The 11,225-nt window shown below is 41.6% G+C and overlaps 2 protein-coding genes across 12 annotated transcripts; both read right to left on the bottom strand.

The window, feature by feature from the left end:
- Positions 1-36: 36 nt before the first annotated feature.
- On the bottom strand, positions 37-1,089 carry LOC107274620 (histidine triad nucleotide-binding protein 1). Its single transcript, XM_015753899.2, has 2 exons — positions 741-1,089; positions 37-410 (listed from the first exon to the last, which is right to left on the bottom strand). The coding sequence occupies exons 1-2, from the start codon at positions 942-944 to the stop codon at positions 141-143; spliced, it is 474 nt and encodes a 157-aa protein (XP_015609385.1). The 5' UTR covers positions 945-1,089; the 3' UTR covers positions 37-140.
- Positions 1,090-1,210: 121 nt separating this feature from the next.
- LOC107274614 (cyclin-dependent kinase 4) lies at positions 1,211-9,392 on the bottom strand. 11 transcript variants are annotated; one of them, XM_015753890.2, is made up of 5 exons: positions 7,790-9,392; positions 3,218-3,854; positions 2,782-3,123; positions 2,537-2,697; positions 1,211-2,444 (listed from the first exon to the last, which is right to left on the bottom strand). In XM_015753890.2, exons 2-5 carry the CDS (start codon positions 3,833-3,835, stop codon positions 2,225-2,227), a joined length of 1,341 nt encoding a protein of 446 aa, XP_015609376.1. In that variant the 5' UTR covers positions 3,836-3,854; positions 7,790-9,392; the 3' UTR covers positions 1,211-2,224. The 11 variants fall into 11 exon arrangements, with proteins under 11 accessions (XP_015609376.1, XP_015609373.1, XP_015609375.1 ...); XM_015753887.2 differs by having other exon boundaries at positions 3,218-4,755; positions 7,786-9,391; XM_015753889.2 differs by having other exon boundaries at positions 7,786-9,390.
- Between the last annotated feature and the right edge of the window lie 1,833 nt (positions 9,393-11,225).

Here is an 11,225-nt window from a genome sequence, read left to right as displayed (position 1 = left end):
TCCTACTTGGTAATTATTAATTATTTAAGGTAACTATTACTCTATTTCAATTCTTATATTTTATTAAAGCTTGAAGAAAGAAATAGTTACAATATTGCGCCCCAAGTTCGATGACAGTAAATAAACTTTAATTCATTTTATTAACCAGGAGGCCACTGCAACTGTCGACCACCAAGGACATGCAGGTGCAAATGAAAAACGGATTGAGCACCGTGCTTCCCGTCATTTACAACTAAACGAAATCCGTTCTCAAGTCCCTCTTGCTTTGCAACCTTTCGCGCGACGTTCATCAAATGTCCAAGAAGTGTCTCATCCTCGTCCTCAACCTTGGACAATTGTACGATCGGCTTCCGGGGAATCACCAGGAAGTGAACTGGAGCTTGTGCATTGATATCATGAAATGCCACACACTGAAATTTCAAAATTATATGTCGTATGAATTGCTTGAAAATGACACGGGGCTCTCGGTTAATTGCTACGGAACTGGTTGGAAATAACACAAACATAACTGTCGCTGACAGGATATTTCCAAATTATACAAATATTTTATAGTCTACCTATTAAGATAGAAGCTTCCATTGAAAAGAGAAATATGACAAACATACATAAATGTGATAAATCCGTATAACAGAACAGTGGTCGTTGCTACGAACCCGTGGATAAGCATTGATCATAAACACAAGTAGACATATGAGAAAAATGACAATTATTGAAAAATTTATATCTTATTATATCTCTACCTGGCTATCCTCATAAATGAACTTGCAGGGTATCTCCTTCCGTAAGATTTTTCCAAATATTGTATCACCACCCGGGAGAGCACTCTGTGCCTTCTCTACCTCAGACGCCATTTTTCTCGACTGCGCAACGGAATCTAATAGGCTGGGTTTCAAACAGGCCAGACGTTTCAATGAGCTCGATGTCAAATTCAATATAAACCTCATTTTTAACAGAGATAATCTTTCACTTCTCTTCCTGAAATACAGTACGTTCTATTGACGATACTTAACAGTTCTCGATGATTGATATTCTAGATGGAAATGATCCGTATAGACCGAAGTTCATGAACGGCCATAACACTTCAGCCGTTCAGCCAATACATTAAGCGGGTTTTTCAAAACTTATATAAGAATCTAACAGATATACAAATTTTGTACAAGAGTTCAACAACGAATATCAGTGTTAAGAATTTAGAAAAGAAAGATGCATACAAAAGTATAAAATCTTTATTTTGCAGTACACAGTCTTAACGGTCTTCATTTTTTTTGTAGTCTGAATATTTAATACAGCATGTTTCAGTATTGGACGTATATAAATAACATTACATCTCGATGTAATTTATACACATATTCCGCATATAGTACATAAAATACAAGACTACTAGATATCCTATACTAATTACTTTGTATCTTATGAATTATGGCAGTGTTCCATCTGGTTTATCTACCGGAATTATTTTCCAGCAGTCGTAACAGGTCCAACGAGACCCCAGTCTTACAAAAATACACTCTAACTAACTTACAACTAGTGCTAATTCTTTCAAAAAGCAGGTCAGATTAACCTCGTATATAACATCGTTCATAAGAACATACAACGCGGTTGGTCTTCATACAATAAAATGTTTCAGTCCAGTATATCCTTACACTCGAATTCCGTACACAATATATTATTATTCTTATATTAATTCCGTAGAACACATAACGTGAAATGAATAAAGTTTTTCATTTGAACAATATGTCCAACCTTTAAACTTGCAACGAAATATTGGATTGTCGCGTTATTAAGTTTCACAAACGCTGTAGAAAAGTTTAAAAAAAAAAAATTGTTGAGCTTACGCCTATAATAATTGTTCTAACGATGAATTCTAACATAAATCTAGCTAGCGTCTATATCTACATTATTACCTTAACAATTAATTATTTGAAAACGAACGTTTTATGGGATATGTATTAAGTTACTTTTCTGCGGTTTTGACTCTCGTCGACAGTGACTGCCGCGAAATGGAAGACGAAGTACGATGACGAGTCAATGACACGAAATGCTGTGAAAATATTTTGAGGAAGAAAAATGTCTGACTTTCACTCTCGTGATTCGTGACAACGACAAAGATACTTTACTATGAATTTCCCCGCGAGAACGTGACGCAGACACGGGATTTCTTTCTATGAGTTGGATCGAGGATGAACGATTGACGATCTAAAAATTAAGATAAAGTTGACGATCATCAAGAACTCTCATCGACGAAGTACTGATGCCTCAGAGCTTGAGCCGCCGTTATACGACTGTGTGGATCGAAAATGAGCGTATTCTTTATTAGGTCCAATCCATGATCGTTCAGATTGGGTATGATGCTTCTTAATGGTCTTGCTTGTCTATGAGGAAAAGCTGTCCAGCTCAGTGAAACATTTTCAGGCCATTCATCTTGAGACGGTGTGCCAATAACCCTGGGTAAACAAAAAAAGCACTACGCATTAAAATCTGTCAAACAGGATGCTCCTTGTTAAGCGTAATTCTTTTGCATGGACTGCAGACTTACTGGAAGATTCTATCGAGTTGATCGCCTTCGCTGGTTCCTGGGAATAAGGGTGAAAGACGACTCAGTTCAGCCAGTATGCAACCCACGGACCAAATATCCACAGGGGTCGCATAAGGACATCCCAGAAGAACTTCCGGTGCTCTATACCAGAGTGTAACAACCTGGTACGAATGAAATGTGCATTTACAAGTTATTCATCACTTGTATAAGTAGAAATGAGAATTAAAGTGGCACGATGGACTTACCACTGAGGTCAGTCTCATTTCAAAGTCGTAGGTCTTGGCGAGACCAAAGTCAGCGATTTTTATTCTACCCTCGTGAGTTACCAGAAGGTTTTGAGGTTTCAGGTCCCTGTGCAGTATCCGATGGCTGTGAAGAAAGTCTACTCCCAGGATGATCTCTCTGGACATTCTCTTAACGTCTTCCGGAGGTATCCCATTGGAACAGGAGGACATATAGGAGGCCAAGTCCCGTTCGACGTGCTCGAAGACGAGCCAAAGTATGAGACCACGGTCTACCCTCTCTGACCTCTCGTCCTCGGATGGCAGCTGTAGGTAATTCCCTTGACAAACGTCCAGGAGTCTGACCTGAGGAGCAACAAAGATAGCCGACAATGATAACACTCATCCATCTTCTAATGCGGCAGACCCACAACAGAAAAATTACACCAATTCGCCTTACTATGTGAGGGTGCTCGAATCGTTCGAGTTGCTTCAGCGCGGCGATCTCCCTAAGCGTAGACGTCGGCAGACCATCCTCGGTTAATGGAACCCTGACCTTCTTCAGAGCGACTACCTGACCACTGGTGAGATCCTTGGCCTTGTAAACGGTTCCATAAGCGCCGTTCCCAATAAGAGACAGTTCCTGGTACAGGGCGTGTTCACCCATCAATGAGGTCTGCACCTCGCCGGTAGATTCCCTGCCCATGATACGTCTGACCTCGATCCGGGAGGATGTTCCAGGCTCCTCGTCCTTTTCCGAGGTCATAGGCTCGACCTGCTTTGAAGGTCCTGCAACCTGTCCCACGTCCGGAACCGGTTCCTCAGATTCCTCGGTAGTCTCAACGTCCTTGATCCCACCCAATTCCTTCGGTCTGGAAGTACCAGCTCCTGAAGAAGAGGTTCCTGGAAGAGCTTCCGGCGACGATAGCTTCTCACTGGTCTCTAACGATTTCTCAGCTTCTTGTTCCGTCTCGTCGTCACTTTCCGCATCCCCGGCCTGCTTCGGTCTCTTTGGCGGTGTTGGAGATGAGAGATCTGGATCGAGTTCCGAGCTCGGGAACCGTCGCCTCTCAGCCATCACAACATCTCGGCACTACCTGAGGAACATCCAAGCCATGAATGAAATCCGATAAAAGATCCAACCCCGAGATGCATCCTAGATTAACCCAAGGAACACATGACATTCCTGAAGCACGGGAAACATTAAGAAAAACTTCCCCCCCCGAACACGAGGACCCTGCGTGCAAGCTCATTTACCAATGGTAATGGTCAACCCCTGCGTGGCTTAAAAAATTTATGAAAATTTATTCGCTCTTAAGGTGAAACGGTAGTAAAACGAAAAGCCAGCGTACAAAGGGGCCCGCAGGCTTCTCGACATCTGCACAACCACCTGCCGGTAACACTTGAGCTGCCATATTGTATCTTTCAGTGGCGTCTCGACTCTGGCCCTAAAGGATTCCACCTCCTTTGTCTCTCACAAAACTCCGCTAATGCTATATACACACGTAGCGTCTTGGCATCTCCATAAAACAACCAGGTAAACCATCTCCATTCTTCATACGTCAAAATAGCCCCGTTGCTTCCTCAACTCCATTTAACCACAAAAACCATATTGGATTGTCTGATACGTCGTTGCCCAGGGTAGCGCTACCAGACGTTAGACAAACAGGAGTTTCTTCATGCTCGTCAATGAAAAACCTGTTGACCAAGAGTGACGTGAATGAAGAGAGTGTCAAAGCTAGATACGAGGATCCCATCCGTAGCGGCGATACTAGATAAATAAAACAGTTTTGTGTAAAGCTGATAGGCCTAAGGAGGCAGTACGATAAAGAACTACATGAAAGAAGAACGTAGTATACATAGCCAGGACGCCAGCACTCGGGAGGTCAAATAAAACCTCCGTAGGGAAAATGCAGCCGTATAACGTCCGCCGTTCGGGTTTTGAAGAGCCTCCTCCAGTGCCGTACCATGAAAAAATGGGGCCCGACGTCTTATCGGCTGAAAATAATAAGCAAACGCTCATTATCGAGTTCCGTCTTACGACGATACCCATCGTCCTAACCATTCGCTCTTCTTCGTTCTACTTTATCGGACAGTTATGAACTATTGCATGTTTCTCTCTCACGTACGTACGTCAATAAAACGGGAAATAGATCTACGGGACGGTTTCCTCTATCGTCCAGGAGTCTCCCTTGGCGTTTCGATTACATTGCTTTATCAACTTCCTCTGGCGTAGATAGACCCTAACGCGACAAGGAATGCGTACACTCGAGCAGCATGCTTGCATTGGATCCGGCAAGAGTCTGCGACTCGTATACGTGTGGCGAGTTAAGAAGGGAATACAAAGAAAAAGATAAACCCGAGAAAATAACGAAAAAGAATATAAGCAGAATAACAGACGACGCAAACGCTGCACCCAGGATTCATCTTGTGACACAGACACTGCACGGTTTGTATGCGTTTATATATCGTGATATCCGTACTTATTGAATGGAACGAAATTTTTGTGGAGGGAGCGTACTATAGATAACCAGAAAAAAACGACGATTAGCGCTATCTCTCGGGTATTCGTCTCTTTAAACAGTGCCAAACCGAGTCAACTCGTAACGCTTCTATACGGCTGTCAGAAAATCACCGGTTTACAGATCGCGAGGAGAGATTAAAACGGAAAAAAAAATTAAAAAAAAAACAATTAAATAATAAAAAGAAAACTTGATTTTTTTTACGAGTAATCATTATATATATATAAATGTACAGTGCACAGTACAGGGAACAAGAGGCGGAGCCCACAGGGTCACACTCTTGTTCAGAGCCAACAGCGAAATGTAAATGACGGCGTTTCCGCGTAAGCGTTATCGCGACACCACCTTCCAAGAAAGAATGAATATTACGAAGTTTCTCTTGGACGTAACGGAAATGGCGTTAAAAGTGTTAAAAAGTGAAAATTTAGGAATCCGAGGTTCAAGTTTCGTGATACGGTACAACGGGAATGGAATTTGTGTACTGAGGATTGTTTTCCCTTTTTTTTTTTTTTGAGCAGAGGTTCAGAGTTTGAAATTCTTTCCACACGTGGTCACACGTCTTTTTTTCCTCTCTTTAGTTATCTCACTTAATTCCCACGGGTTTTGTACTTCCACGGAAAGCGGGTACGGGTACACAACAGTCCTTGTAACGTGGAGCCTTGCGCTTCCCGGAAAAACTTAGGTATAACGCCAACGGTCGTTCCGGCGCTTCCTTTAAAAAATGATAAACCTGGCAGATTGTTTCTTTGTAAAATATAACACTCTCACAGCGTCGTGTTATTTGAAATACACACTGATTCCATTTTACAGTTTGATTAAACTCACGTTTTGACACGTGCATTATCGTGAACAACGTTAGGTTAGGATCTTGGATCGATAAAATTTCTATCAAATCGCAACTGCAATCGATCGTCCTGCTTGCGTGATTTTAATGATTACGTATATTCGCGTGACGTACCGGCACGTCTATCGCAAACAGGCGTAATCTTGTAGCTGCTTGAAAACCAACGGTAAGTAAGTTTAAGCGGGAAATTTGAATTTTGTGCAAAAACACTATCGAATATCCTCGTAATCGATTCCGTCCTCGATTCCTCGCACTGTCTTTACAATCGGTACGTATACGCCTGGTCGGCTTGTTGGTTACGCAAGGATAATTTAGTCGCGTGCTTTTTCATAACCTCCAATTCGTATTTGCTGTCCGTTAAAGCGACACTGAATGACAGTTGACTCGGTATTACAGATATAGTCGAGTAATCGCAAGTTAACCGAAGTTCATACTGACAATGAGTCGCGTTCCTGTCTTGTCGGCCATTGTTTCCGTACTGCCGCGAAAGGACACGAATAGTTGGTACACACGAGTGAATAGGTTACGTGCGTAACGAACGATTTGTCAATGAACGGTCCCGAGTGAGTGAATGATTGGCAGTATCGATTTCCATTGCGAATGCGTATATCGTAATGGCCGTTATGGCGCGCATTCATTGGCATTAGAAAAAAAAAAGAATTATTGGCACTGCATTACAGAAGGCAGTGCCGCCGGAATAGTCTTTACGTTGCCGATTCGAGTCGGCTAGCTAAAAAATTATTCCAGCTGGTTAAGTAGCCTGCTGAATTGGATAAAACAGCTTGGGTAAATATACGATTTTCTTGTTGCAAACTAATTGGTAGTCTCGTTAAAAGCATATATGCAGTTAATATACAAAGAGTAGGAAAAAAGAGAATAGAGAGAGACAGAGACAATATCTGCAGACCAAGATCGAAGAATGTCACAGGTAACAACGAACGGGATTGGCGGCTGCTTGGACAAACAATATCTACGGATGAAGATGACAACAGGTTGAGAATGAATCACACGTAGAATCACTCTTATAATTTGTATTTTCTATTGGACCACGCGGTAAGAATAGTATCGAATATAGACAGAGGGAATACTTGAATAAATTATTCCGATGGTTAACGTGGTACGTATAAAAGATAAGAGAAAAAGTGTATTAATTGGCGACAATGTGGCGTCTTACAAAATAAACAGATTGATTTGTTAAGTATAATAAGTGAACGACACAGTTGGTTTCGCGTAAAGCGAATTTAACAAGAGGAATAACATCTCTGAAGCAAACGTTACATGCGGACTTCATAAGTCGCGAATGGCGTATATAGAAAAGGCACGTGGTTGCCGGTCTTTACTAAAATCTCGTTAAGACTCCTATAGACAGAGAAAAGCAGTCGACGTTTCTTGCTGTTTTCGTTATCTCGTCCTTTTTCAAGCAAACGACCAACCGCAAGATACCGGATCGATCTGGGGGGAACTGAAGAGCGAATGAGAATATGAAAAGCAGGAAGTTATGTACAGCGTTAAAGAACAGGACGCGAAAATAAATATTACTGAGAATAATAACAATTCTATAGACAACGGATACGTAAAAGTCAAGGTAACGAGAATAACAAAGTAGTCGAATTGATTTGCTATCTCCTACGTATACAATGTATAGTTCGTCCTTTTACTTACCTACCGACAAGGTGCTGACCTCCCACGAGAACGCGTGCAGAACGAAGAGGAGACTGTGAACAGTGAGTGGTGGAGCGCTGCACGCGCCGGAAACGGTTTAACACGGTTTAACGTCCGTCCGTCGTTCGATGGATTCACACTGGTTCACAGACGAACACGAACGTTCACGCACGCGATGAACTGTCACGGTGGTAGAAAGCCGGACTCGTACACTGAGTTATAAGAGTCTCACGTTAGAGACGATGCCAGTAAAGGGAGAGAGTGAAAGAGAGTATTGCGAATCGGGAAGCTGTTCTGGAAGTGCGTGGACACTGCGCAAGACTGTGAACCGGACTGAAGTGCGTCGCAATTGGACGCCCGTCAGTTCAGTTACTAGCGGGCCCTCGAAGGAGCCGTCTGGAAAGCTTTAGAAGTCGTTACTCGTTGTCGTCGTCGTCGTCTTCGTCGTTGGTTGGCTGCTTGGTTGGGCGGCGGTCGCACCGCTGCGTGTCCCGAAACATGAATGGAATGCTTCCTCAGCCGATGAACGCGGGACGGCTCTGGAATGGGACGGGACGCTCTCCCTGACTTCAGGAGCGGGCCACTCCCTTCTGGGCCCTTCCGGGGCCCTTAGCCTCTGTAGCGCCCCCTGGAAATAGATATTCGAGTTTTCCGATCCCTTAGGAATTCTTAGGATCCGTCTCTCCTACTGTTTTATTACCTAACTCCTCTCTATTACTTTCCTCTTTTTATATAGTGTGTCTTAGGGTAGATTAGAAGGATGCTCACAGGTATGCGTTCTAAGTAGGGACTACGGTCAAGGTAGGACAACTTTGTTGAATTTTGACACTTGGCAAATATCGTAAAATGATATAGACTACTGAAAACATTCTGCTGGGTACTATCTAGCTATTGAGATGATTATTTTATTTTATTATTAACGATTATCCAATGACCTTATATAATATTAATGGCTCGTAGCAATGTTAAATACTTTATGTTTATACTTTTTCTTCAGGTGACGTAGGAATTTGACCTTAGGAATCAACTGTAGAGTACAGCTGGGGATTTTGTGGGTTTAGTCATGCTTGATAGGGGGGGTTTTTGTTTTCAGTTGGTTATCGTCCAACTTTGGGTATTAAGTGGACTGTAATTATCCAATCAGAATGATTCTTTTGTTGAATAATCTATGGGTAAGTTTTCTCGGGTACTTCAGTAGCAAGATCCGTTAGTGTAGTTTGAGAGGGTAGACTCTTTGTGTTAAGTACTTTTGGGACTGAACCTTTCTAGGACCCGACCGAGTCGAACAGCTGGGTAACACAGCACCTGGAACCTCCTCCGGTTTGCGCTAGCGCCACATGCGGGTACAATCAACCAGTTGTATGAGATCGAATGGAATGGAAGCTGCATTCAAATACTCATGAACAAGGTTTAATTGCAGCTTTCATCTTTGCGTCAAAATCGCGAGACTCCTTTGTGGCGAAGGCGGATCGATATAGACTGAGCCTTGTATGGAACGAAATGTGTCGGGTCTTCTGAGTCCCGCATTGTGAAATGGGGGCTGCACCAGAGTGCCTCCGACCTCGCCAAACTAGACGGCGGACTGGTTTTTGCCCAATTTAGATGCTCCATTGTTCGGCTGGAATGAAAATAGAGGAGAAACGAGCGCCAAAAAAAAGCACAACCTTCAAACCCATTTCGCCTTGGTAATGACTTCAATTTATTAGGCTGAAGTTCACTGAATGACTCCTCTCCTTTTTCAGCTTCTCATCACTTTGCCTTCTCTTATTTTTAACAGCCCCCCCTCCCTTTCTTCCACCCAAAACCAATTGATCACACACGAGTATGCACTAGGCATAAACGTCTCCATAACATTTCTTATTCATATTGCAAATTATAATTCATATAATTGCACTGTGATGAGTCCCAAAAAAAATGTACAAGTTGCAAAGTCACATCTGCATACTTGATATTAAGGAAGAACGCAATAAGTAAAATTCACATTTTATTATAAATGTAATCTTTTAATTTTCAATTCTTTGTTTACTGTAAAAATTAATAATATATAAATACCTTAGCAATATTGTTCGAGAAGCAAACAATGTATAAAGCCGGTTATGGCTCTAAAGATACTATCAGTGCCAGTCTTTATTCCTATGAAAAGCAGTGTTTGTAAACAAGAATTACGTAATCCTTGGTACCGACGGAAGCACGTGGGATTTTCTGCATTGGTGATCGTGTGCGCGTGCGTGTACATTTCGTAAACAAGTTTTAAATCCCATTCCACGTGGAAACGAGAGACATAACGCAATAAACGTTCCTGTCGATAATTGTATCGGCAGATCTTACCACGTTGCTTCTGTCGTTATCTATGATCGTTAATGACAAAAGTAAGAAAGCTAATGAGAATCTGCTTTACCGACCGATACTAAGGTCCGTTTAAGAAGAAGTTGCCGTACTCGGCGCATGGTACAAAACCGTCTTTCGGTATTTCAACATTCGAAGTAACAACTCTGTCCTTCGTTTACGTCTCTAACGGTGCTTCTCACTTTAAATGATCACGTTGTCATTCGCGCAAATACTATGCTTTTGGACGTTAAAGCGATAGAAACACAACGATTATACGAAAGAACAATTGGCATAGTACTTTTTTAGTCTCGATTATCCGTACGTGGTTCAATGCTTCGATATTACAAATTATTTCAAATATTCTCATGGTGAATAACACTCTAACCCTTAATATAAATGTATGGTGGTACATGTGACACAGGATTTGCTGTCGTTTAATAATCCTAGAAAACTCGCCAGACAAACGAAATTCAGGTCATCGTCACAGGATGTAAGGTAAACGTGCTAATTATGTGTATCCACGCGTCTCTAACGTATACATGCTAATATTTCAATGATTTGCGAACTTTTTATACTCGCCTAAATAATACGATAATTTGAAGATTAACGTATGTATTTTTAAAATGCTCTCGTTTCTCTTAACTAAAACGTCGGTTATTCGTATATTCCACGCATGAGTGAAATCCGTTATTTAGAAATGCCAATTACAATTCTTCATACGATTATATCGCCATATACTGAATGCTTCGATGATGATTTTAAAGTCAAATGTACAAATAGGTGCGGCAAGAAAACGTGAGGTCAGTACAACATATGGTATAAGATTACCAATGGCAAGAAACACAGTAATTCCCATTTTCATAAAATATAAAAATTCCATAAATGGAATTTCACCCGCTCGGTAAGTACTTTTCGAACAATGATTTGTGTTACCGCAAAATTTATTAATTATTGTAAGTAACAAAAAATTACATTTACCAATATCACGTGCATCCTGTTTGAGTTACATCGATCCGTTACTGCAGTTTCATCTACGTGATTGCAGTTGATTTTCTTTTTATCGTATTCTTTTCTTCCTAGTCAAATTATTCACGTGCCGTGGCTCTGAAGCG

The sequence above is a fragment of the Cephus cinctus genome, unplaced genomic scaffold (assembly GCF_000341935.2).
Source record: "Cephus cinctus unplaced genomic scaffold, Ccin1 Ccin1_scaffold3441, whole genome shotgun sequence".
Taxonomy (NCBI): Eukaryota; Metazoa; Arthropoda; class Insecta; order Hymenoptera; family Cephidae; genus Cephus; species Cephus cinctus.
Note: the sequence above shows the minus strand (reverse complement) of the source record. Positions and strands in the feature narration are given on the sequence as shown.